This window comes from Anas platyrhynchos, chromosome 1, assembly GCF_047663525.1.
Source record: "Anas platyrhynchos isolate ZD024472 breed Pekin duck chromosome 1, IASCAAS_PekinDuck_T2T, whole genome shotgun sequence".
Lineage (NCBI taxonomy): Eukaryota > Metazoa > Chordata > Aves > Anseriformes > Anatidae > Anas > Anas platyrhynchos.
This window is the reverse complement of record NC_092587.1, coordinates 129,128,871-129,156,718: the sequence shown is the minus strand read 5'-3', so window position 1 is coordinate 129,156,718 and position 27,848 is coordinate 129,128,871. Positions and strand designations below refer to the sequence as shown.

Here is a 27,848-nt window from a genome sequence, read left to right as displayed (position 1 = left end):
GACTGCTTGCTTGTTCATTCTAGGTGACAAAAATAGGCAGTGAAAAAGATTTTATTATAAAGTATATTTGGCTTAAATTTGTAGAGGTTATATCAACTCTTTTGAGATTTTAGGCAATAAAATCAAAATAAATGTGTTCTTTACCTTTGAAAAAAATTTAGATTATGTTCACAAATCTTGGCTTTACTTCATAGAATTTTACTGCTTTCATTTTAAATGAGCTATTAGATAAGAAAAGTCTGATAGAATTAGGAGTGAGTGTGAGAAAAGTTTCATGGGAAAAAGTGATGTGGTGTGCCCTCTTTAAACAACACTGCTTCCTTAAGACATACAACACCTGTACAACTGCTTCCCATTGGAATAATCACATCAACTTCCATAGGAAAAAAAAAATCAATAGACAAAACAGTAAAATCATTGCAAACTTCAGTGTGTAAATATATATTTTTTCTTTCTTTTTTTTTTTTTTTGCTTCATTTGGTCCATGTTTCTTATGCACATTTACTAAACCCACCACTAACAGTGACTTTAAGGGAAAATTGGGCTCTTTGCTCAGAATCTGTAAATTATATGGTGAGATGTCATTTTATAAGATCATTTACTAAGTACCTTCTGTTCTCATATGATTATAAATCCACCATTACACCTCTGACATTTAAAAATAAATAGAAATGACCAGGAAAAAAAAAAAAAAAAAAAAGAGTGATAACTCACCAATAACCCTCTTTCAAGATAATTTTGAGAATGAAGGAAATGTGACCAATTTTGTTGGCAGTACTTACGTTTACTAAGTTCTTATACAGCTCTACATCTAGCAGCAGAGAAGGTAACAGATGTCATGCAGCTGAATAGTGAAATGGAAGGAGATATTTGCTGTGTTATAAGATATGGTACTGTAGCATGTAACCATTCAGTATACAAATGTCCTGCATTCTGTAGTATAGTAACAAATCCCTTAACACATGTAATTGTGTTTGTTTAAGCTGACAGGGTTTGCATTGTCACTTAGGAACTGAAACCTGGGGTTCTCACATGTGATAGTTTTTGCCAGACAATGCTGTAAGATTAAAGAGAAGGTTACACAAGGCATGGAAAATACTGAGGTACTCAATGCCTTCTTCATCTTGGTCTTTACTGATAAGGCTGCTGATCACTAATCCCACACTCCTAAAAACTGTGGGCAAGTCTGGAGCAAGAGCTGTACTCAAAGAGTTGTGATCAGCAGCACAAAGTCCATCTGGGGGCCAGGCAATGCTGGTGCACTCCAGGGGTTGATACTGGACCTACTCTATTTAACTTAATTAATTACCTGGATGATGGGACAAAATGCACCCTCAACAAACTTGCAGGAGATATAAAGCACAGAGGAGAGTTTATTACACCAGTGGGTTATGCCACCATTTAGAAGGAATTTGAGAGGTTGTAGAGGTAGACCAACAGGAAATTCATGAAATTTAGCAAGGGGAATGTAAACTCATGCTCCTGGGGAAGAACAAGGCCATGCACCTGTAGGTTCACCAGCATAGTTCATTGGAATTTAACAGCTTTAAAATACATTACTGTTGTGTTATTTCTTCACAAAGACAGGAAATTTTGTTTCCTGGAAGGTGGGTAGTCTAGCACTCAAAAAGATGATACTGTAGCATTCTGCACTACTGTGCATCACTAAGCACATCACTTTGTCTTTCCATTCTTCAAAAAAAAAAAAAAAAAAAAATTACATCATTTGTAAACAATTTCTCATGTAAAGGTGGAACTGAATGTAGGTAATTATGTTTTGTGCACTGATTTTTATATATTTATTTATTTATTTTAATATAGGGAAAGTTGTGTTGTTAAAATAGTGATGAGGGAAAAAAAAAGAGAGAAAAGTATTTGATACTAAATGTTTATATCAACTTTTGCATTTTAATTCAGTTGTGAACCCCTCTTTATTTCATCAAGCCTAAAAATCTAAGGGGCTAAAAGAAAACTAATGAAATATTAAGTCCCCATTCATTCTACTACACATCAGTGCCTGCTAAATAGCAGGAAAGGAGGTGAAAAGGAAGAGATTACAAACAGCTGTCTAATGACAGCAGTGTCAAGCCAAAACAGATATTGTTAAAACATTTTGTTATAGGAAGGCAGACAACTCCATATCAGGTGCATGAAGACCTGCTCTTCTAAGTCCTTTTCCAGTAGACTGGAGTCAATATGAAAAGTAGGCCTTGCCGGGAATTTCCGTGCCAAGATGTTAGACACGGAGTGGGATAAGTATGGAGAGATAATCTTATAACTGTAAGTCTGAGAGAAAGGAAATGAGGAGCATTTGCAATGCTGTAGTGTATCTTGCACCAGAGCTGTGAATTAAGAGCTGTTACACTCATGTTTTCACCCAAAACTTTTCCTACATCCTTAAATGGAAGGATACAGTCCTGCATATTTATATAACAACATCCAATGGAGCCAGGTTAATTAATTTCGTTTTGATAATGTTTTTTTTTTTGATAGACGTTTATGTGATCTGATTGGGAAAACTCACTTTCTGCTTGTTTTCAGCCACGTCTATATCAGATTGTGCAGAGGCTGAGGGATCTGTACTTTTGTTTCAATGTATATTGCAACATTTTTATTGCATTCCACAGGTCCTCCAGTAAACGTTACTTGCAATATTTTTATCAACAGTTTTGGATCAGTCACAGAAACCACAATGGTAAGTGCTATGATGCCATTGGCAAGAGAACAACAATACGTAATATATGTCATGAACACAACCTGTCAATTTTTCTATTTATTGTTCAACTTGCAGGTCCTCCTGTAAATGTTACCTGCAACATATTTATCAACAGCTTTGGTTCAATAGCAGAAACTACAATGGTGAGTGGGACTGGTCATTGAAGCCATCTTGTGAAGGAGTGGGATGTGATATAGAATAGAGATGCTCTAGATGTGAGGACATTTGCTAAGTTCTCAAGGTACTACCAGTTAATTAAAATATAAAAAAATATAAAATAACTTTATTTAGAGATATATAAATAATTAAACTCAACTATCAAGTCTAAATGTATATCTATAGTGGCTGTGCCACAGTCTGTAGTGACTGTGATGGCAGCAAATAAAGGGATGCCCAAGGCACATTTCCCAGCTCTTGTTAGCACCAAAAAAGCAGAAGAATGGAATGGTTGGAGCTCAGCTGTGGGGTTGCCTGCCAAGAACCTTATATTTTGAGTGAGTCTTACACCCCAAGCTGAATTATCTGCTGCTGCAGACTGTGCTGACAAAGGTACCAGAAACGTCTTCTTCAACTTAGCTAAAGTATGAACTGCAGATACATTAGTTATCTCTTTGAACTGCAGTTACATCACTGACTGCATGAACTTTAGTCAAATGACTGAAACATATAGCTATAAGAAAACTTGGGTATTTTCAGGGCCAATCTCATATTTGAAAGTGCCATGAATCCAGGTAAATGAAATGCATATTTTGAATAATTCAAAGAACACTATCAGCCATAAAAACAGGGCCAAAACAACAACTACGACAACAACAACAAAAAACTAATTTTAATATTTTTAAAATTAGATAGTTCAAATTTTCATTTCAAGATGAGATTTTTCTTTTAAAAATTGATGAATTTTAAGAGTAAAGAAACCAAAGACAAAAAAAAAAAAAAAAAAAAGAAAGAAAATTGTAATCCATCATTTATTTATTTATTTTTTCCTTAGTCTGGAATTAAATTTTCATTTTCTTTAATATTTCCTAAGAAAAAATATATATATATAAATATATTTTCTGAGTACATCTGAAAAGATGTTGAGTTATTTAATCTCGTTTTTCAAACACTGAATGAAGAAGATCTGTTAACTTATCCAAGCATATATACATCTGGTTACTAGGTTAATACTGTGAGAGATTTTTTTGATGAAAATATAATAATATAATAGTGTAATAAATCTATGATAATTACCAGATGATTCTGTATGTGAGTTAAAACTGTTCTAGGAAAGGTATTGTGACGAATCCCAGCTTTATTTCAGATTCTTTAATATTCCTCTCCCACAAAATAAACTTAAAAGGGTGCTCTCACCTTCACTGAAATTTTGGAAGAGCTATGTGCATAACATAGCTGTCCATTACCTTAGGATGTAACGAACAGCTGTGGACACTTCTGAAGTGATTGCAGTGTAGTTTCACTATTTTGTTTTCTGATAATTCCTATACAGTACCCAGGTCTTACTCTGTTTGCTGAAACTGGAGACAATAAAGATACTTCACATCCTGTAGGACTGAGTTCTTAAAAATAAAAAATGAACTTGTTACCTAGAAAAGTACTTAAGTTATACAAAAGAGTTTTAAAAATATATATATTTATTATTGTTATTATTATTATTATTTAATGGGATAAAAGATGCCTTGAAATCTTTGCATTCTTAAGGAACAGCAGATATTTTGCCTAACTTAAATATCATATTTAATATTAAAATAGTTCATTTAAATGTAATTTCAATTATACCATCATTTGGGAAAGATGTAACTAAGAAATGTTGAGTCACGAGTCCTATGCTCCTAAATATTTTTACTTATACAAAAATAAATAAATCAATCAACAATGGCTATTTAACATTTTCACAGAGATAAAGGACAAGTAGTTACTAGGGCAGGTTGCTTTCTTAATTTGTATAGGAGAGTCTTTTATAAATGACACAACTATAACATACACAGATAAAAAATAAGCATGTATCTGTACGTATCTGTACGTATCTGTATCTGTATACGTATCTGTAAACTTTTTTTTTTAAAAAAAAAAGAAATTAAAAATAAGTTTAAAATTACATAAAAAATGTAATCTTGATGTAACATAATGATCAACAGACAAATTTTATTACTTTTGGAAAACTTTGTTTTCCTGTGTTTGAAAGATTCTGAAAATATAGTTATGAATGTAGCCTTTTTTATCCAGCTTTGTCTGTTGATCTTAAGATGTAGAGACATCAACATAGCTTTAAGTAGCAAAAAATCCTGCATGTCACTGGCTTTACAAGATGGCATTCAATGAAAATATTTGCACGACCTAATGCTGATTGCATTAATTAGACTCCTTCATTGCTTTGATTAAATCCCCTCATTGCATTTTACCGTCTATCAAATATGTTAATGTGCACCTTTTCAATGTTCATTAACACATTCTGCTGAAAACAGCTAAACATTCAAGTAGATGAATACAAAGACTGTTGGCTTTCTTATTTTGCTTTGTTCATAATATCTGCTGAAAGTGTGGAAAGTGTTCCCTTAGATGCTGTTCAATGGTTTAATATTGATTTTCTTAATGCTGTCACTTATTTAATGACTAGTATGACTAGTTTTAGGATGTTTTAAATTTGCTCTGAGAGGCAGACATCAATTACAGTTTCATCTACTTTGACTTTCTGAAATAGATGCAATCAAGGTAAAAATGTTGGCATCCCTTTTGGTAAATAATGAGTTTTGTTTGATTCCTAGTATTCATTTATTCATAAAATACTCTTGATAGTTTTGACATAAAACTAAAAGATTCATTTAAGACCCTGGATTGTAAGTCAAAAAGAAATGTTCTTGTCTCAGAGGACAGGGATGGTAAGTGAAACCACGTATAGATACTGAAGAGACATTATCAATATATAACTTGGAAGAGCTGCATTGGAAACCTTGGGAGATGAAAACTTGTTAGAGAGGCTTTCGATAGGAGAAATGAACATGGCAAACAGGATTACAGTCCCAGGCCTACTTAATTCAATAAGTTCTCAATAACGTTAGCAGTAGTAGCTTCTTTGTTCCAATTAGAGTAAACACCAGAATGAAATTTATCCCTATGTGAAGGCCAGCACAACTCTGTATTGTGCCTATGTGCTATACCCAATGTGTTCTAAAAGCTAAAATCCTTAATTGAGAAATAAAACAGAGGTCTGTGCTGGCTGTCTCCAAGTGGATGAATTCCACAGAGTTGTCATGAATTTTGTTCCCAAAATGCAAATATGTTAATCTCTCTGCTCTATTATGCACATGTGGGACAGTATAAAGATTGATTTTTCTTTGTTCCAAAAGAAACAGTTTCTTCCACATTAAAATGATGTATATTATACCAGAATAAAATAGTAAAAAACGCTAGATCAGAGTCAAGATAGAATTGATAGAATTGTTGTGGGGAAAAAAAAGGAAAGAAAAAAAAGAAAGAAAGAAAGAAAGAAAGAAAGAAAGAAAGAAAGAAAGAAAGAAAGAAAGAAAGAAAGAAAGAAAGAAAGAAAGAAAGAAAGAAAGAAAGAAAGAAAGAAAAAGAAAGAGCCAAGATTTTCCTAAGTAAGTTCACAGAATAAAGCAATTATGCCAGTAAGCTTTGTATCTATTTTTGGAAGCATTCACACATGCAGTATTCAGCAGAAAATCCACTGTGCAGCATGACTCCAGTTGAGTATCACAGATGAGTAATCTACATCAGGCTGGGCAGAGTCCCAAGGAATTCAGATGTTCAGTGTCACAAATGACCAGGATTTTTTAGCTATCAGCTGTAGGAGAAGCTAAGAGCAGTTTGTGCATTGATGAACTAATTGTTAATTACAGAAATGACTAACAGTGAGAATGTTATTATTGTTGTTATGCCCTATAATTAATGACTGATACTATACATCAGGTTCTCTGTTGGGATAAATGCATCAAATTCCAGTTGTGTTTTGAGTACTTACGTTAGCAGAAAAAATAGCCATTCTTTAAAAACTTTAGTGGGTATAGAAGTTGGCTGTGGCTGGATAGATGATATTCCCACAAGAAAACACATATTACAAATAAGCTTGTTAGATCTCAGTTGAGCAATTTACATGTCTAGTTTTCACTGCATAAAGGATTCCCAATGAAGCCATTGAGGACACCTTACATGCTTAGATGCATAGTTAACCAAGCACTTTCATGTTCCATGGCTTTGAAATCAATGATTAAGCCACTATTTTCCACTTAGCACTCATGTTCAGGACTTGGAGAGAGAGTAGTCTCTATGGTTAGCCCTTCCTATGTATGCAAGACAATCTAAGTCTGATGTTTGCATCAGACAACCGACTCAACACCTGGGTGATTAATGGGATCGGAGGGAAAGATGGGAGGAAGGCTAAGATCAAAGATGAGAGTAAGCTCAGAGTTAGTAAATAGGACTGAAGAGGGAGTGGGGATCTCCAGCACTCCCTGACACAGCAGTGCTTGAGGCCAAAGGAACACAAAACTTTGCAGAAGTTCTGGGGAGTGAGCCTGCTGGCTACGGAATTGCCATCCCTGACCTTGCCCAGCATGAAGTGAATGGAAAAATCTTTTCTCTCTAGATTCCTATAACAGAAACTTAGTATATATGTGGATTGAATCCCTAAATCTTCATGTAAATCTAATAAAACTGATCAGATGAATACTCCTTTAGTGTGTTAGCATTACCATGATCTTATGTCTTGAGAACAGAGGAAAACTCTTTATCTGAGTTGCCTTGAGCTATTTCTGGCATTAATATTGCCAGAGAGATTTAAACTTCAGGTCCACACTTCTCATTCAAAACAGTGGTACTGTCAGAAAGAATTTGTGGAGCAGGTGTACTTGAGGTAGTGTAGGAGTGGATTACTACAGTCCACCCACACCTAACCTCAGGAGCTCACAGAATACACACTATAGTCTGCCTGAGCTCCATGTTGTGGTATCATTCTCAGGAGAATTTATCTTTATAAGATAGATACAACATTAGCACAGAAAAAGTAAACTCAAAATTCTGCACATGATTACATCTGACTGTATAAATGCACATCCCTTTTGGCTGCTTATACTGCAAGCATATGAGAAAACAAGTAACTGGTATTTTGATATGCAATTTATATTTCCATTTTTATTTCTTATTTAAATATCTCTATATATACATAAATACATAGATATAGATATTTCTAGATAGATAGTAAAGCCAGTCAGACATAAAGAAAGGTTTCAGTGCTGTTTTGCTTCTAACAACACAGTCTGCAGAGAAAAACCACTACCACCACCACCAGCAAAAGCTTTTTAAAGAGTATCGGTGTAATGGCTCTAACATATTTATGAATTATGAAGATATATTTTCAACCTACATATGTGTTGGAAAAGATAGTATAACTCTATTGGTATTTATGATTTTGGTATAATATATATCATTATATGGAGTTTCCTCTATGAATAAGGATTTTTCAGACTAGCTTTTGCTAGCTAGATCATCAACTACTGAAATTCATGAAGGCACATTTATCTATTGTTAGATATTTCTAAACAGTTTGCTGATTTGACGATTTGACTGATTTATGATTTCTATGTCATGGGGGAAAAATCCCTCTGATTTCTGTGGACTTCATTACATATCTTATTTTAATAAAAATTAAAAACAGTTGCTAAACTAACAATAGCAATTGTATATTATTATGTAGTGATGTGTCAGTCAATGATGGCATTTCCTGCCTTTGATGTAGAATGAAGGTCAAGGGCCTTCCTGTCTTTTTTATTGATACTGTCCCATGTAAACATATAAGAAATTTTGTAAGACCAGGAGACAAGACAAAGTATGCTTAGGTTTGTTGTATCCTCACAAGATGTGATAATATTTTTTTAAAATCAGAACTGCAAGTTAATACTTGATCTTAAACTGCATGAAACAACTCCATCATAAAAGTGTGGTGGCTTGTGAAAAGCAGATACCTGTTTTTCTAAGTATCTTTAATAAACATGCTATTCTTAGACCTCTATCTGGTGTGTCTTGCTCTGATTAGATGTTCATATTTTGACTCACATCTACACAACAGCTAGTATGGAAATGATAATGAAAATGAGAAAATACGCGTTCCTAGTAAGACTGTGAAATATCATTCCATAGTCTCAAAAATTACATCTGTTTGGATGTTAGAAATATTCTTCCTGAGCAGCAGCACATTTCATCATGAACTTACTGACAGAATGGTGGGAAACGCTGAAGCTTGGTGGGGCTCATTCCATGGAGTTTGTATATTTGGCAAGCTGCTTACTGCAGGTCTAATCAGAGTGAAAAAACTTATTTACATTTCAAGAATGATGATTTTTTTAGACTATAAGGTTCAGTGGCCTAACTAAACCCATGTCAACTCATACATTTTCCAAGTCAAAAGCACAGCGCTGCCATTTAATGTACTTCTGCTACTACAAAACAAATCTTAAATGTAAGACTTTTGTTCCTTTGGCAGAATTATTTACTAATGTATTCCTTCAGATAACGTAACCTATATAAATATTATTAAATATTTTCCCTTTAGAGGAAGAGTAGATATATTTCCAAGAAAGTATTCACAGACTAGCTAAGTGCTGCAATTTCAGGTAAATATGCTGTAAGAGAAGGGAAAGATGGGGGAGATGATGCTTTTATTTGCTGACTTTGTAAATTCAGGATAAGGAGAATAGACATTAGAAGCTTTCCATTCTCTCTGTTGGGTTTTGTATTAGACACTGAAAGCTCTTTTCATACTCTTTTTTAATAGCTAGTTCTCGACACGGTATTAATGTTGGTTCTAAATGAACCTCTATATAATTGCTGTCTTCCCAGTTGTGACTAACAGACCACTCAGCAAAAGAATGCAATTAGAACAATTTTAAAGGGATGCAAGGAGGGAGGAGTGAATGAAATAACATACAGAGAAAAGCATACGGTAGATAGAATAAGGATGCAAACAGTAAATAGAAGTGCTGATTTAATTTCTCCTCTACAAATCTGGATTCACTGAAATTAGCAACTATTCATGAGTACATTAGAAATAATTGATTTACACACTGGAAGCAATTTATTTAAATTAGTAGTTTTATAGCATCTTTGTTGAAATTGTATATAGCTAGCCACAATGCTTTCTGACTTTCTAAGTACCACTAGGATAATCTATAGCATTTGAAAGAAGGTTGTATTTAACATTGGAGGTTGCAGTTAACATTTTCTTCATCAATGAAGTAATTTTGATTTGGAAAATGTACCAGTTGTGTTTGTTTGGTTCAGTATGGCATTTACACTGCTTAATTTTCAAATGACATCTCTCATATTCAAAAGATAACATAAATATTTGCTGTAACACTGGTACTGTAATAAGTGTAATAGCATAATGAAAGCTAAAGTGGGCTTCCAATTTTGGTGAGTGGCTCAGTAACCTTTTTACATGGCATTTCTGTAGGACTACAGAGTGAACATTTTTTTGAGACAGCAGTGGAACGACTCACGCCTGGCTTACAGTGAATATCCTGATGATTCCCTGGATTTGGATCCCTCTATGCTGGACTCTATTTGGAAACCAGATTTATTCTTTGCCAATGAGAAGGGAGCAAACTTCCATGACGTCACAACAGACAACAAGCTGCTAAGGATTTCTAAGACTGGAAAAGTGCTGTACAGTATCAGGTAAACCAGTTAACTTTATTTTTCTGCTCTTCATCCTATTCTTTCCTCTCAATCCCTGTTTTTCTGGATGCAGCTAGGCTTGCAGAACATACTTTACATATTTAATTTTTTCTTGTCCCTTGTGTACAACTGAATTGAGACTTAATCACAGCAGGGTAGAAAGAAAATATGCCTACATTCCTTTGCTAAGCTTTTACTTCTCACAAGATAGTCTGAAAGTGGCACAGCAGTACTTCTTAACCTTGTTGGAAACTTAAGGATGTCTACTTCTTTATAGGTATTCCTCAGTATTCCCATCAACATTAGCTCAAGCCTTCTTAGAAAGAGAAGAAATCAGCTCTTCAGTGGATGGTGGGTTGTAATTCAAAATTAAAGGGGAATAGTATTTAAATGACTTATGAAAACCTTAGGTAAAAATGGGCTTGAAACACAGTAAATGACACGTGAGTGGCCGTGTAATCGGATGTATCTTTTCACAGTTAAAAATAACTGGAATTATGGAAAGCTTTTGTTTTAATACTAAGTGCATTGAAATGTGTGTCATGTGACTGGATTTAGGCTGAATGAATAAACACTTTGACAAAATATGATTGGATATGATCTGATGAAACAGGACATATGCAGAGAATCAACTGCATTTCACAGGCATAAACTACAGCAAATCTGCAGTTTTTGTTTGACATTAAGCTTATTGTGCATCGTTATCTTAGTATAAGTAGTCAAAGGTGCAAAACCACTGCTCTTAGGGTGATTGAAAAAAATGTATTGTTCTGTGTGTTCCTGGGAATGCTTTTTAGTTTTACCCATTTTTGAATTGTGGAAAGTAAATATGGTAGTATCTATTTAATAGATTGCTTAGTGAATTTACTTGTTGGTAAGGAAAATCAATTCAGAAGACAGTTGTTTCTGACAAGGCATTCTGTTTGTGACCTGGATTTTCACTAAGGAATTTTATTGATCCAGGTTAAGGAGAGTGGTGTTCTGTAGGATGCTAGATTAATAAATAATAACATGGCACTTTCTCCATTTCACAGAATTACAGAATCACAGAACTGTAGGGATTGGAAGGGACCTCAGGAGATCATTGGATCCAACCCCCCTGCCAAAGCAGGTTCCCTAGAGCAGGTTGCCCAGGTAGGTGTCCAGATGGGCCATGAATATCTCCAGAGACGGAGACTCCACAACCTCCCTGGGCAGCCTGTTCCAGTGCTCCGTCACCGAGTACTGGATTTTACTTGATTCCAGTGGAAATAACTCAATAAGACCCCATTTGTGTTTGGATAGATTAACCAGTGTGGGACATATACATTTATTGAGCAAGGTTTCAAATTGACATACCTGAAGAGTTTGAGAAAAATAGTAGGATAGGAGGATGAAGCTAGCACTAGAGGAGTGATAAATATGCTGTCACTTACAAATATTTCTTGTTTCATCCTGGGAAAGAAATGAATGCAACTGCTTGTTTGAATGACATCAGACACTGTCTTATTGGAGGCAACAGTGCAGCTGGGTGCTGTTCTGAATACAGATAGATAATTTCTCTGACATTTGTCCATGCGGGAAAAGTAATATTTCAAGCTGTCATACCACATTTGTAAAATTCCCACACCTAAATGCAAATTCATACAAAGTAGAGTAAGCAGTATTCCAACCAAGGACTAAGCAAAACTCATTGTTTCTCATTTGTAACACACAACAGCAACAAAGGCTTACCTGGTACTTCTCACATGGCATAGAATTTTGAATAACACTGTACAGCGAAGAAATCTTTCCTGAGTACTGGACTTTGAAGTCAGAATTAATTCGAAAAACTTGTCTTTATTCTCTAGATGCTTGTTGCCTGTTGCTTTTAGTTGTGCTGTGTTGAAATAAACAAGAATATTTTAGTGATTGGTTTCAGTACACCGAGAAAGGTATAATGTTGCTATTTTCACTACTACACCAAAAGGACTTAACCTCACACAGTGATATTTAACATTTAGCAATTAGTGTGCTCTAACTGTTTAAAGCATTTCACAAATATGTCTGAAATGTAGTAGTGTAGGCTGTTTTGTCATATTTCCAAATTTAATAAAATCAAGGACAAATTAATCTTGTATAAATATGCACTGTTTCTATTAAATGAACTTAAAACATCTCACGGTAATTAATGGGTAAGAAACAAGTTGTGTGTATTATACAACTTGTATAATTGCAAGAATTGCAGTCTTCATCTTCCCTATGCATGTACACTGCACTTAAACAGGGAAATATGCTATACCAGAGGCACAGCTGGTTTGTGCTGTTAAATGCTGTGAGAGGTAAATCCTGCCCTTTCTGAAAAGAATTTGGAAAGCCATAGGTCGATATTTTACTTAAAAGAAACAGCTGGTGTAGGAGATGTGTGCTCAGGTAAGTTATTTCAAGGTCACTGAGGGAACAACCCCTGTGTTACTCCCACCACAGTGCTCAACTCTGGGAGTTGTTTTATCCTGTGGTAAGCATGGGGCTGTGTGTCTTCCTTTTAGTGAGGGATAAGCCATCTTGCATTCACTGGTGATGGTAGAGATGGCGTAGATTTCAGTCATTGTTTACCTTACAGTAATTAATTATCATGCTCATGCTTGCAAACTGCTAGATCTATATTTAATTCACTGGGAGTTGTTATAGAAAATAAAGACAGAGTGGTTGATGTACTCACCTATGAATCACGTAAGTTTAGGAGTCTAAACCTATTTTTAGATATTTTCTGCATGCTCAGATGACTACCTTGGTATCTGTTTTAATCTCAGATATTGATATCATGGTATATATGCTATATAAAGCCTGAGGAAAGATCAATATGGAGAAAGCTTCTGAGCCTACAATATTTGTAAGAGATTTGGTGATGGCTATGGGAAACACGAAGGATTATGGAGCTATAATAGTTTAGTTTCATACTTGCAAAAGATTCTGTATCATTTTAAAGGACAGACAAACTTGAAGTTTTAAGGCAGAGGATGATATTTTTGCTCCAGCACTGGAAGCAAACTAGCACACAGACTAGGTCCTTGCATAAAACTGATTTAAACCATTGGGTACTGCAGAGAGAACAAGAACACTGGGAAGGGAAACCAGATTTATTCAATACCACAAATGTATACTTTTGTCACTAGTGACATGGCCACAGCTCTTAGAGGTGCATGTATTTTAAAAGGCAGCAGTTACAGTAAAGTTAAATTCAGCAAACAATTGCATTTTATTCAGGATCAGTCTCAGTGGCACTCTTTGAGCTGCAGAAAACAGTTAAATAACAATAGTTTTTGTTTTAAAGCACTCTGCAGAGAGCACTCAATGAGAGGGGTTCATTATAGCAGCATTCAATATAATTGGGTTATGCTGTGTATATTTTGTATGCCGAAAAACAATAAGAGTTAGAATCTCATCCCACACAATGTCACCCCCCAGATGCCTGTGACTCATCCCTCTGAGCTCCCGACCCTTGAATGATCTCTGCATGGACTGGATTTTGTAGAGGGACTACACACTTGCAAATAATGGCAGTGCTATGCGATGGTACTGAGAGGCCTGTTCCTGGCACTCAAATCCCATATGACACCTGGGTTTTCTATTGTGTACGCTGCTCAATGGATTTTATGTTCCAGGGGCAAGGATCATATCTTCTCTGTCCCACTGTGGACACCTGGGACACCAGTAAAATGCTAAAGAACCACACAGGAGACTTTGCTTTCTCTCTGAGCCGCAAATTTGTGCTACCTGATTCCCAAAAATTCATTCCAGGCTGCCAGCCAGTTCAGAATATTAGCATTTGCCAAAAAGGTTATTTTAGCAAAGTGTCTTCCTTCCTTCCTTCCTTCCTTCCTTCCTTCCTTCCTTCCTTCCTTCCTTCCTTCCTTCCTTCCTTCCTTCCTTCCTTCCTTCCTTCCTTCCTTCCTTCCTTCCTTCCTTCCTTCCTTCCTTCCTTCCTTCCTTCCTTCCTTCCTTCCTTCCTTCCTTCCTTCCTTCCTTCCTTCCTTCCTTCCTTCCTTCCTTCCTTCCTCCCTCCCTCCCTCCCTCCCTCCCTCCCTCCCTTCCTTCCTCCCTTCCTTTCTTCCTCCCTTCCTCCCTTCCTCCCTTCCTTCCTTTCTACGAATTAATTACCCCCCTCTCCTTTTAATATTTTAATTGCATCTCAGTCATATGAGCTTGATGCACAAGCTGATATAACTCGACAGTAACGTTGATCCATTGAACCTGGAATATATTGGCCAGGAAGGTAAAGAGGCTGGAACTTCTCCTTCTTCTACTACTTTTTTTTTTTTTTTTCCCACTTCCAATAGCCACAGAGGCTGTGAATCTGTATTTTGAAATGTCATTCCATTACATTTAGTCAGGCAAAGTTACAAACCAGATTACTTCATATTTTTAAAATATGCAAAGAATTTAGAAGGTGTTGCATAATTTGACAAGTGACTTATATGGAATTCTAGGGAGGAGATTTAAGCATATCACAAATTATTTTTCTGTCCTATTTTTGTTACTCCTGTTACAAGAGCAATGAAATACCTAGGAAGAAATCCCTCAAGTCTTTCAAAATAGCATTGTTTATCTTTGGAGTTATTTAGACAATTGCTTCTGCATGGTTTCAACTCTTAACCTAGATTTAATTGTTAAATATTATTACAGAGGAAGGTGGTGTTTACTAGAGAGCAACACTATGCAGCTAGGGCATCAGGAATCTGGAAACACAAGATATTTGGCTTGTCTGTATTTGTGCAGCTCTTCTGGGGGTGATTTATAGACCCTCCATTTGGAAAAAGTATCTAACAGGATGAGCTGGCATATCCAAAAGCTCTCTCCTACTTATTTAACCAAGGAGAGGTATCTGTGAAAACAGCAAATTTATTTACAAAACCATCCTCTGTGCCACTCGTGTTACTCACAAGTTTCCAAAACTGACTCTTCATTGGTAGACCACTGAGTCTAACCTCGCTGTGGGGTTAGACTCAGGGCACCATTTTGGGTTACATTACAATCTATGGTTACAATATCACTCATGTAAATCATCAAAATTAATCTATAACACTTCTATAATTCAGTTTTTCTGAGTGAAAGTCCTGTGCTGTGTAAGTCTCCTTTGTATCTGTGTTCTTTGTCCTATGGGAAGAAAATGCAAAGCAGATCTAGGAGGTACATAAGTTACACTGGTTTTCCATTCACAATAGACTGTATTTGGAAAATGATGTCCATTACCCTCCTGAAAAATGTTTCTTACAAATAAGAGTATATCTTAGATCTGTAGTGTTACTACAAGATCTGTTGCCATATTACAGTAAATTCAGGCATGGATCTTTAACAATAATCTTAGGGTACAAACCTTATCAGCTACCCAGCAATGTAACTCTATTTACACTTGATGACATTGTTGTGTGTGATCATCACAGCACGACAAAGTCTAGCCTAACAGTGGTAGAAAATGTTGTGTTCCACAGTTCTGCACATATCCTGTGCTTAAGTTCAGTGACTTCAATCTTATTTTACAATCTAGTGTTGGGATTTAAGAGGATTTGGACTTTACTAACAGCATTGTCTTTCCATGTGACAGATTAGCAGAGGGGGAGGAGACAGAATGTTACCACAATTGAAGTGGTTGTTTGCTACGTAGGAACCCTTGTCTCCTACCTCACACTCATATTTATTACCCCAACTTCTACCAGAATAATACTGGTATTGCCAAGGTAGGGGTTGTCCCTTGGAAGTGAATCTCAATCAGCACATGAACATTTTCTTATAAAAGTGTTTATTCTTCCACTGGCAAAACTCCAGTTCCATGTTCATTGCCATGACTTTCCAAAAGAAAATAATAATAATAATAATAATAATAATAATAATAATAATAATAATAATAATAATAGTAATAATAATAATAGTAGTAATAATAATAATAATCTTCATATGTCTGGAAGTAACTTTCTTACATTAAATACATATATATATATATATATAAACTTTTAAGAAGAAATGCAGAACTTCTACTTGAAATAGAAAACATATAAAGGTTTGAGTTAGCTATTCTATACTATAGGTAGAGGCTTTACAGACATATAAATAGTGCTAGAACCACTAGACTTTATTAAACTATACATTGTTTGTTACTGGGATATGGTGACTTCTGAAATTGTAACTGCATGCTATATGAATACAACAAGTTTGACAAATTTGTCTTTACATGGGCATAATTACAATAATAATGCTTTCAAAGGCTAAAAAGTTGTGTCCTTTTTTAGGACAAGTAGCTATTCTAATTATTGCTGAACTCAATGTCTTTGGATTATGATTAGCTCCCCACATTTTACTTTTTTTTTTTTTTTTTTCTTTCCTTCTTGCCCTTCCTCCTACTTCTTCTTCCACCATCATGTCCCTTCCTTTTGGGGTCTTTTAATTAAATGGTCTCAGATGCTTCTCATCCTTTTGTATGGTTCCCTAACATCTTAACTGTGCCCTCCCATCATCCACTTTTGTCTCTCTCATTTCCTCCTAATCTACATACAAATCCTGGCTGAGTCTCTAGCAATGAATTTCCAATACCCTTGTTTTTCTGTTGTGCCTAATGTACTTGTTTTGCATAAAAATAATAAACCCTCCTAAATAAATAATAAAGCTTAATGCAGGTACTTTGTTATGCAACTAGCACAGCTATTGTCAAAACCCCATTGATCATCTTGCTTAAGGAAAGAATAATTTACATTTTAATGACACAAAATTAGTTGCTTTTTCACTTCATCAGGCATTTAAAGCAAAGTGGGGATATGGACATTATACTTGAACATGTACTGCCTCACTAATTCCTCTAATGCGTTGCACGTCTCCAGCTGACATACAAAAACATTGGATGTGAGGTAAATCCAAACACAACAGAAGAGCTACATAAACTGAAGGGCAATGCTGCCAAGAGAACAAAAGGCTCTGAGCCGGTCATGAGAAAGCTTAAACTGGAAGTTATAGCCTTTCCAGCCATCTACACTTCGAATTCCTAAAACAATATTCCAACAGAAATAATGAAAGGCATAGGAAGGAACTCAATATCAGTAAATGAACCATGATCATTTTTGAAAGGGCTTAGATGATGTGACTATATGTGATAGGAGATGACCATATTTAATTGTCCAAGATGTCACTTCTACAGCCCTATATTTTTGTGTCTCAAATAAAAAGGAAGGCTTTTTTATTTTATTTATTTATTTTTTTGAGTTAAAAAACTGTGAAATGCTGTTGGAGATCAATTTGTACACATGCAGTTGTCTTGGCTGACAGGATCAAAAAATATTGGCAGCTGGTTACTTCTGGATAGCTAAGCCAATAGGATTGTAAAGCCAAGCCACACATCTGCATGCTTGCTCTCCTGGTTAACAGTGATGTATGCCCTTGACTGCTAGTGACTGATCACTGCATTTAACCATTGAGCTTACTTTAGAGCAGTCAAAGGTTAGATGGAAAAAGTTGTAGGTACAGGAGCCTTTTCTAAGTAAATGGCATTAAAAAAAGCATGTTTTCCTGGAACTTGCTCTCAGGGATGGAGGTCTTTTGCCAAATGCATTGCAATGTATGGCTTAGTACAGAGATGTCATCGTTCCAGGAGGAAAGCAGCAGCATCCTAAACACATACTGCAGGAAAATTAAGATAGAAAATAACAGAGGAGAATGGAGAGATGAAATAATATTCTTCCTGGAAAGGAAGCAGGTGGTTACAGAATTTAGCTGTTACATGAAATCATACTTGAATGTCATTCCACAGATTTGGTTGAGCAATAATCGGGAAATCATTTGCTGGCAACTCATGTGCTGGCATTGCGTATTTACAGACAATACTGGCATTACAATGAGAAGTGGGATGCCCATAATGAGAAATCCACCACCCTGTTCATTCTGTGCCAGCTCCCATTTTAAGCAGTCCATGAAGCAAAGCAAAGCACTGGAGGGAGAGACAGCACGCTCATAAACAGCAGTACGTGAAACTCCAGGCTGCATTTCACTTTTTGCCATAGCAGAGAAGGCTCCATGTCTCCTCTGAGCTCAACTTCAACCCGTTCCAATCTGACAGAAATGAAACAAATATTAGAGAGGAATTCCAGGGCTCCTCAAAAATAAGGGGAAAAGCAAACAGTTTGACTGTTCCATTTAACAGGACAAAGCCTGTAGACTGTGAAAATTACCAGAATTGACATTCAAAATGATGAGTCAGATCTCTGAAAAATAATGAGATAGTCTACACAATTAAAAGTCTTTTAAAAGATGAATGTAACCATTTCTTCTTTCCTTCTTCTTCTTCTTATTTATTTATTTATTTTTCCTGTTGTTGTTGTTTTGGTCTTCTAATATATGAACAATGTGTGTGCCCTAATTTCAGGCACAGATCACTCATGAGATGGGGCTGGGAAAAATGTAAGGAGATTTTACATTTTCCTGCCTGTTTCAGTGCCACTAGTCTAAATGGCATTTGCTCCCATGTCATGCGATGCTGTCACGGTTGCTGTGCAACTCTATCTCCCCTGCCAGTTAATGGGGAACTTTGCCTGTTTGTGCTTAGGCAATATTTTTATGTTCTTTCAGCGGCTGAAAGGATCAGAAATCCAATTTTCCAACAGGAAAAAAAAATAAAAAAAGAGAGAAAAGAAAAGCTAAGATATTTACCTTTATTGTCAGCTCAGAGCTTTAAGACAAACATCAGAAATCGTGGAATTTATGATAGCATCTTTAGAATTGGCAATGATGAAAAAAATCCCAGTTCCTCTGACAGACCCAGGACTGTGGGCTTTACACAGGTATAGGAATTTTCATTGAAATGGCAAGTGGCCAATGTTGACACGACCGTGCACGCACTACTTGTGTTCTGGTGTTTGCAGTGTAAATTCCCAGATTGTAATGTTGCCTGTCCCACCAGCTAAGCTGCAGATGGGTGTAGCTTGAAAGAATGAAGGGATAAGAATAGAAGCAAAAAGTTATTTTTGATACCATGCCTACTCATGGCAAGGCGTTTGTTGCTCTTCTTACTCTCTGGAAACTAGATAGAGATGACTTGTACCCTTGTCACCAGCACTATTTAAATTTCCAACAGTATTTCTGTAATTAAGTCTGATTCTAGTTATTTCTCATTATAAAAATGGTACGAGGCAGCTGGTGTTCTGTAGCCCACTCACAAACTGCCACACTTACAGGTTTGTTAATGAAACAGCTATTCCCCTTGTTGTCAGACACCTGGTGTGGAAGATCCACAGGGCCTTTCTCTTGTGAGTTCAATGCCTTCCTTCTGAGTGGGAGCTATCGCTTACATCAAGTGAGGTTTGGGGCAGTCAAAACATATCAGGCTGTATTAGCTGCTTATAAACATGAAGTGGGTTAGAATGCAGTTTAATTTTTGCTTCCAGATCCTGGCTCCGAAGAGAGGTGGGGGTGGTGTGTGGCAGGAGCTGGGATAAAAGACAGGGCAACAGGAAAGAAAGGGGGGAAAGGTATAATGCTAAACAAGGATGAAGAGGAAAGAGGCTTTTTGAAATGTGGGGTGCAAGAGCAAGCACAGGAGGAGGTGGTAAAGTATGTCCAGGGATCAGAGAAAGGATAGGACAGGAATGAAGGATGAAGAGGAATGAGGTGAGCACAGAGCACCAGTGAGCTCAGGATTTCATTGCAGTGCACATGAATACCTCTGAGCTCCCTTGGCTGCACATATATGTCACCCTCCCTCCACAGGCTTTTCCTTGGATGTTGATGACTGGCTACAGCTGCTATTTTTAGGGCATATGTAGTGAGCTGAGCTCTGCTGCTGGCCCATCTGAGGGCCAGCCTATTTCCATCTGGAGGAAACACTGACATTGCAAAAACAAAGTGTTCAGGTGTTAAAGATCGCCAGCTTGAGTGTTTCTGATTAAAAACATGCTGTCAGGCTATTTATTTTTCCACAGGTTTTTTTTTTTTTTTTTTTTTTTTTTTTTTTTTTTTTTTTCCTCTATGTTTTCTGTAATGAGGGTGGGTGCAGCCTTCTGTCTCTCTGCTTGCAGAAGTAGGAAATGCATAAATGACCTCTGGATAAAGCTGATAAGGGGACTTTCTGGGGTTACCAGAAATGAAAACAGAAATGAAAGATGTTGAGCTGGAAGAGAAAGAAAGACAAGCCAACAGTTCAAGTCTGAATGATATCTTATGACATTCTGCTGAAACCAGGGTAAAAAAGAGTAGATCTTGAATGAAATGTTAGGTGAAGAAATATGAGCAGTGTCCATTAATTCTGAAGACATTTAAGAAGCATCAGCAAATGCTGCTTAGAAGGATTTACCTAGTGTATGAAGGAGACCTTATGAAGAGGATCTCTAGAGTATTTCGATTATAGCCCTGCCTCTGCCACGACATCACTCAGTAATATTAGTGATTTCTTTTTTATTATTATTTTTTCACAGTGATGGCCAATTGTTCATTCTCTGCCTCTGCATTTTGTTCTGTTCATACTCTATTTGCAATATTCCAGGGTTTATTTCTTCCTTGAGTGTGGGATGAGCAAAGGAAAGAAGAGAGTAACTTTCACTTCCCCTCCAGGGTGTCCTGCCATCCCTGGCATTGTGCCTGATATGCTGGAGTGCTGAAGCTCCAGCTCTGTTTTGATCCCTGCCTGTTCAGCTGCAAAATCTAAAGTCCTCATTCCCAGAGCACTCTCCCTGAGCTACCTGTGTGACCTGAGCCTACCTTCTAGGGGGTGGTTACAAAATCTGTTGTTTATGAATCTTAAATGCCTTGGGAGTGGCATGCCTGGAAAAAAAAAATAAATAAATAAAAGAAAAAAATTCTTTAACAGTTTCTTCTGTTTTATTAATGATTAAAATACTCATCAATGTAATTGCCAGTTAAACTTGCACTTTGTACCAAATCTCTGGGAGCATCTCTTGAATTTGCCAACTAAATTTGAGACACTTTTTTTTTTTGAAACTTTTTCTGTCAATGGTATTGTTATAGGCAATGTGGGTAGCTACATCAGCCTACGCACTTCTGATCCTGTTTCACTATTAATGTAAATGTAGAAGTAGTGACATGGCACCTAAGTGTGGAAACGCATACAGGATCATATTTATTTATAATGAAAAAGTGTCAAGTGCTATAAAGTGACTCACCATTGTAGACTTCATTTGAGCTCCTTCAGACTTTTGGAGCAGAACATTTAGCTTGTTGTAATCTTGTTGAAAATCAGTGGGTCTACAGATGACACTAGGCAACAAGTGTTGGGTTTAATGCTTGCATTACTTCTGGTAAAAAGGGTTACAGAGGCAAAGATGTTAACTATGAATGGCTACTCTGCTAAGAAGAACAACAAGTAGAGATAAAGCTGTAATGGCATGGTATCTTGAGCTAACCTCATCAATCAGTGAATAGAAGTTATTTTCCATTTGTCAGGGTAAGCAGAAAATAATTTAGCCTTTCTGAAAGACACTGTTGGTTAGGGAGGGAAAGAAGAGATGTCAACCTTTGTGTGAACCAGCATAATAATCATTTTTTCAGCTCTCCTGCGGAAGAGAAATGGACATATCCATCTAGCCATCTGTGCAGATAGACCAATTTATCCCTGGGAGACTTGAAAGCTGTAGATGGTTGCATTTGATTAATGATTAGTTTCATACTAAACTAATAGAATAGACACCTCTTCCCATGTATGTAGTCAAGCCCCCAGACTCCTTGAGGGTTTGGGGGAGGAGAAAGGGATGAAGGGGAGAAGAAGCAGTCATCCTACAATCCATGCTTGACAGTCAGTAAAATCTAAATGGTAGATAGGCCATATCTTCTTCAATGAGTACAAGAAGATGACATTTTGCAGCCTTTTAGAAAATCATTTACATAAAGATACTTTTGAAATGAAATTTAAAAATCTAATCCATATTTAGAAGATGACTGAAAAGAAGGAAGAGAAATTGATATATCAACATTTCAGGAAAAAAATGCAGAAGCGGTCTTTTGTCAATACTGGAAATCAGCAATTTGAACAGCTCAATCCTTAATCCAGGAGATTACCTAGTAAAATGAGACTAGTTAGCATTTTCAGAACACTTCAAATATTTAAAGGAGTAAGGGTCATATTTTCAATGGCATTTATATGTCTACAAAATGTATGTTTTTTCTTCTCTAATGGCTTATATTTCTAATGCATATGCTATTTGCTCCCAAAGGTTAAATAAGAGTTTATTTCCTATGGTAATGTACAGAGGACTACTAGGTGCTTTTCTTTTCTTCATCTCAATGCAGTTCACTACCACTGACAACCAATCTCTGATTTCCTGATATTGTCATCTTGTACACTGAAGCCTGTGTCAAGAGGACAAGAATGGTAAATTCTCTATGTAGCCCATGAGTATGCAAAAGCACAGAAATGGTGAATGGGCTTTTTGATCAGAACATTTTGATTACAGTTTTCTAAATATCATCTTCTTGTCATAGTGATGTAATTGCAGGACAGTAGGACTAAGTGATTCAGTCAAACCATCCCAAAAAAAAGTCACATGATGAAGAAGCAAGCTGAAAGAGATTGAGTAAGCTGTGTTTGCTGAGAAACAAATATGTCTTGAGAACCCACAGCAGACAAATAGTGAAATATTTTTTCATAAAGATCACATTTGCCTGTAGGACAACCTACTTTCTAGGTTAACAGCTGGCCTGTTGGTTCACTGACATAATTTTAAAAAAGTAATTATTTCTAATTGTACCATGTTAATGTTTCAATGTGCCTTCAAATGAGACATTTTAGTTCTCAACCTTGATGGCAAAGGAACACAGAAAATTTTGTTTATTATTTTTTGTGTGTGTATGTGTGTCAGTGTTCTTTTTTTTTTTTTTTGGGGGGGGGGGGGGCTGAAGGTAATCTGAAATAAATGTGCTCTTTTTATATAACTTTATTTTGTTTTCCAAAACAGGTAGTCATTTGTAATTATGTCATCCCAGCATCTTGGCTTGTTAAAAACAGTTTATTCTCCCCACAGTTACAAGAAAAATATAACAGAGGAGAAGCCTTGAAACAGATTTCAAATCAACTGTAAACTACCTGCCCCCCCCTTAAAAACAAACAAACAAACAAACAAAACATTAAGTATATTCCCATCCAAGTAAAAGTATGCCTTATCTGGGACAAAAACAGCTAAAAATTTAAAAGATAAATTTAGTTTGTATGATAATGTTCCTTTAGGCTTACTTTCTTGTTTCTGCCTTCTTTATCTTTTAATGCTATGTGATTCTTGTTTTTACTTTCTTTTTTTTTTTCTTTTAATGTATAAGCAGTAAGAATGAATGGTTGAAAATGTGTCTCATAGGCAACAAAAGCACCCTCTATTGAAAAAAACTCAATTGTTATGTTTTCTTCCTTTGCTATTCCAAAACAGAGCTTTAAAATGTATGTTGCATGATCAGTCACTTCAGGTTTTGCATTATTTGGGTTCACTGCTCTACTGGTACATTAGTGGAGAGCATTTCTTGCTGTCTTACTGTTCTTGTCTCTGCCTCTTTTCTGTCCAGCCAATGCAGCCTGCTTTGCTTACATGTTCAGTCTTCACACACTCTCATGTCCTTAAAAGCTAAGAGGGGACAGAGAGTCTGGTCTCTGAGTGTCTAAGATTTGTCCTTAATTCTTCAAACTATAAGTATGGAGCTTTGTATAAAATCTGTAGATTTCTAACAGCTTTTCTTCTTCTTCTTCTTCTTTTTCTTTTTTTTTTTTTTTTTTTTTTTTTTTTTTTTCAATTTTAGGCTTACTTTAACCTTATCCTGTCCCATGGACTTGAAGAATTTTCCTATGGATGTACAGACATGTACAATGCAGCTAGAGAGCTGTGAGTGTCCAATTGCTTTACCTAGTGAACAACAAGACTTTAACTTTTGATGGTTAGATAGTATTTGCATTTTTGTATTTGTGTTTTCAGACTCAATATTCCTATTTTGTAATGAGGAGGAGGAGCGCTTTAACTACTCATCACCTACATTAGTAGTCCCTACTCACTGTGCTCTTCCAGCTCCCTTTCCTTTCTTTCTCCACCTCTCCCATCAGGGCTGCACCACTTCCAGCAGTACTGTACATGAGAAAATAAACCTCAGGAAAGTAAGAACAGCTAGTACGCACCCAGGGATGAGCTATGTCTGATCAAGACAAGCTAAGGTTTTTTGAGAAATGCAAGCAACATACTAAATGAAGCAGAGGTCTTATTGGCTGTCACAGACACAGCATAGCTGAGGGTGGCAGGAAACTCAGGGCTCACTTGCTCCAAGCCCTGCTGAAGCAGGGACACCCAGAGCAGGCTGCCCAGGACCACGTTCAGGAGGCTTTTGAAGATCTCCAAGGAGAAGACCCCACAGCCTCTCTGGGCAATCTTTGCCAGGGCTCCATCACCCATACAGCACAGAAGTGCTGCCTGGTGCTCAGAGGGAGCCTCCTGTGCTCCAGTTTGTGCCCAGTGCCTCTTGTTCTGTCCCTTAACAGTAATAAACCAAATCTGATTTAGGTTCTAGCACACGCTCATCCATAGGATGTAGCTGTTAACAGGATCCTTGACACCATTTTGACCAGTACCAAGCAACAGTCAGAAAAAAAATAAAACAGAAGTGTTTCAGATAACAGCACAAGCCAGCAATCATTCCTGATAGCCAGCATGTGCCACCTTGGTGTTTTTTTTTTTTTTTTTTTTTTTTTTTTACGTGGGCATCTGGGAGAGAAACAGATTTACCTACATTACCTACATGAGTATAAGCTGCAGGTTACCACTTTGTGTGTGGCTGAAGAACAAGCTGGTCAGGGCTTGTTTAGTTTGCTTGTAAATGTGTAGCCACTGCAGTCAAAGAGACTCTGGGGAGTTCAAGATTCTCTCTTACAACTACACACCTCCCACTGGTAAGGTTTACAAAAGTTGCAGGTTTATTTTTAGGTAAGGACCCAGCATCATGCAGTCCAGAAATCCTTGTTTGCTGGTGCCCAACAACTAAATAATGAAAGAATAATGTAAACAAAGCAAAATGCCAGCTGATACATAGACACACAGACACACAAAAATGTCATTTCAATTGTAAACAGTATCATTGATAGGCCAGCAAAATTATTTTAGGGGCAAACCAAGACAGTATTTCAGAAAATAATGATGTTACACATTTGTTGCTCTTAGTATAGGAGTAGTGAAGTATTGGGAAATTAGCAACTAATAGCAATTCTGCTATTGTTAATCAGTTGAAAAATATAGCTTACATTTACTAGAAAAAATGGCATTTCTAAGGCATGATAATACTTGCTTTTGATGTTTTCAGTCAGTTACCGTCTAATGAACTCTGATTTCTTTATTATAGTTGGCTACACTATGAATGATCTGATATTTGAGTGGCTAAGTGATGGACCTGTGCAGGTTGCAGAAGGCTTAACCTTGCCACAGTTTATTTTGAAAGAAGATAAAGAACTTGGTTATTGCACAAAACATTACAACACTGGTGAGCATTATTCTATTATTTTTTTTTCTTAACAGTATCTATTGTCAATGTGAAATGGGAAAAGATGAGTTAAATGCAGATATATATATATTGAAATTAAAATTTGATTCAGCCACTCATTTTTTAAATCTGAAAAAAATCTCAATTTTATTTTGTTTGCTTTAAAGATATATATATATAAATATATATTTTTTTTTCCCCAAGTTTCCTTTAGCTTCATTAAAGATACTCTAACTTGCATATTCTTATATTCTAACATCCCTAAAATCATTAAAGATTTTAAAAACTTTAAAAACTGGAAAAATCTACTAATTTTCATTTCCTCAAAATGAAACATTTATAGAAAACTATTTTTCTTAAACTATATTGATACATCAGGTTTAAAGTATTAAGTCTTACAGATTTGATTTATTTCTCCAGTATATCAAGATACTGAGGAAAAATATCAAACTTTCAGCAGCTTTTTATATGTGGTCTGATTTATGAGATGTAGTATTTGAAGTGACAATGCTTTCATTGCTGATCTGACTAGTGTACAGACATGAAATGAATGGAATTTGTTTGCTAAATAATGTAATTTTCTCCCTGCTTTTGCTTTTTAAAAGTTTCAAACGTACTTTCTATCTTAAGCTTCACAGAGCAGAGAAAAGAGAGAGGTCTGTTAAAATTTTGGATTTATCTGCTTGGAGTCTGTTTAATAAGGCCAGAATTCGGAGAATGGTTTGCTGGATGTTTCCCGGGATTAGATATAATCCCTGTCATCTAAAATAGTTTTTTTCATCATTTCAGCATAAAAGTCAATCTGTTTGCAGCAGAGATATTTGTTTCACTCTGTGAAATAACACAACATGAGATGTTCTGCCCCCATCAAAAATAAAGTCACATTCTTTTATTATGAAAATAAAATTATTACCTTTAATTATTAGAAATGCAGATTCTCATTTTGGGGCCCAAATTGCCAAGGAAGGACTTGTTGTGATACCACAGTCCAAGATCTGTGGAAAGGGGGACTAATATTACTGCTCATCATAAAAGAGAGCATCAGAAATAAATATGAATCAACAGAATTTATGCACTTGTAATTTGACTGTTGCAAAGTTCAGCTATTTCCCACCACGTGACTCAAGCTCTGAGTAGGTGAGTTCATGTGCTTTTCTAACTGCTGACTCTCAGTTAATCACTTTACAGGGTGGAACACCAAAAGTAAAAGAGGAGGGAGAGCATGGGCAAGAGCTGCCTTGTATACCCATGGAGATTCCCCACAAATGATAAAAATGCTTTTTAGTAGCTCCCACTACATGTAGTTAAACAAATTGACTGTATAATTACTTCAAAGTGTGTAGCCTGGGAATGGGAAATGAGAAGCAGTATTCAAGCCAAAGAAAACTTTGCCTACATACATCCACAGTAATGCATTACTGTCTTCTCTGAAGCATGGTCTTTCAAGTTTGGGGTGAAATCAATATATGGATGAAATCTGTATTCAGCCTTCTCCTACCCACACTGCAAGGTGTTCCACACAGATTGTGCCACAGGAATCTGGAGAGCATTTTGGCAGATTGGTCTACTCCAGTGCCATCGCTGCCATAGGTAGTCTCTTTTGAAAAAACAGATTCCTTCTGTATGGACAGACCGGTCAGGATATGTGTTTAAACAGGCCTCAGAATCACTCATTTCACAGCTTCTGTCCTACCAGATTACTCATTTTTTCTCCCCTCCTAACTTTGACAAATTGCATCTCCATTGTCCCTAGTACTAACTCCTACCTGTCTGAACCTGCCATTTTGCATTGTAGACTAGCTGAAAGTATGTATTTATCACAAAATGGAGCAGAAGTCTCATTTCACCTGCAAAGGATTTATGAGGAACAATGCCTCTTAGTGTACTTGACTGACTGACAAAAAAAAAGGTTCTTGGAAACAATTAGCATGATGTTTCAGGAATGACAGACATTGCTGTGCTTTGGATAGTCTACCTTGAGTGAGAGCATTCA

General features: G+C 36.3%; 1 protein-coding gene across 5 annotated transcripts in view; it reads left to right on the top strand.

The window, feature by feature from the left end:
• Positions 1-27,848, top strand: part of GLRA2 (glycine receptor alpha 2) — a 129,204-nt gene that overhangs the window by 19,307 nt on the left and 82,049 nt on the right. For 2 of the 5 annotated variants that reach the window (XM_021269301.4, XM_005015173.6), the window contains exons 3-6: positions 2,792-2,859; positions 10,185-10,408; positions 24,137-24,219; positions 25,718-25,855. In XM_021269301.4, the coding sequence (XP_021124976.1) occupies positions 2,792-2,859; positions 10,185-10,408; positions 24,137-24,219; positions 25,718-25,855 (513 nt within the window). Of the gene's footprint in view, positions 1-2,627; positions 2,696-2,791; positions 2,860-10,184; positions 10,409-24,136; positions 24,220-25,717; positions 25,856-27,848 lie in introns of all 5 variants that reach the window. The other 3 variants (XM_021269300.4, XM_005015174.6, XM_072029206.1) reach the window with 2 other exon arrangements.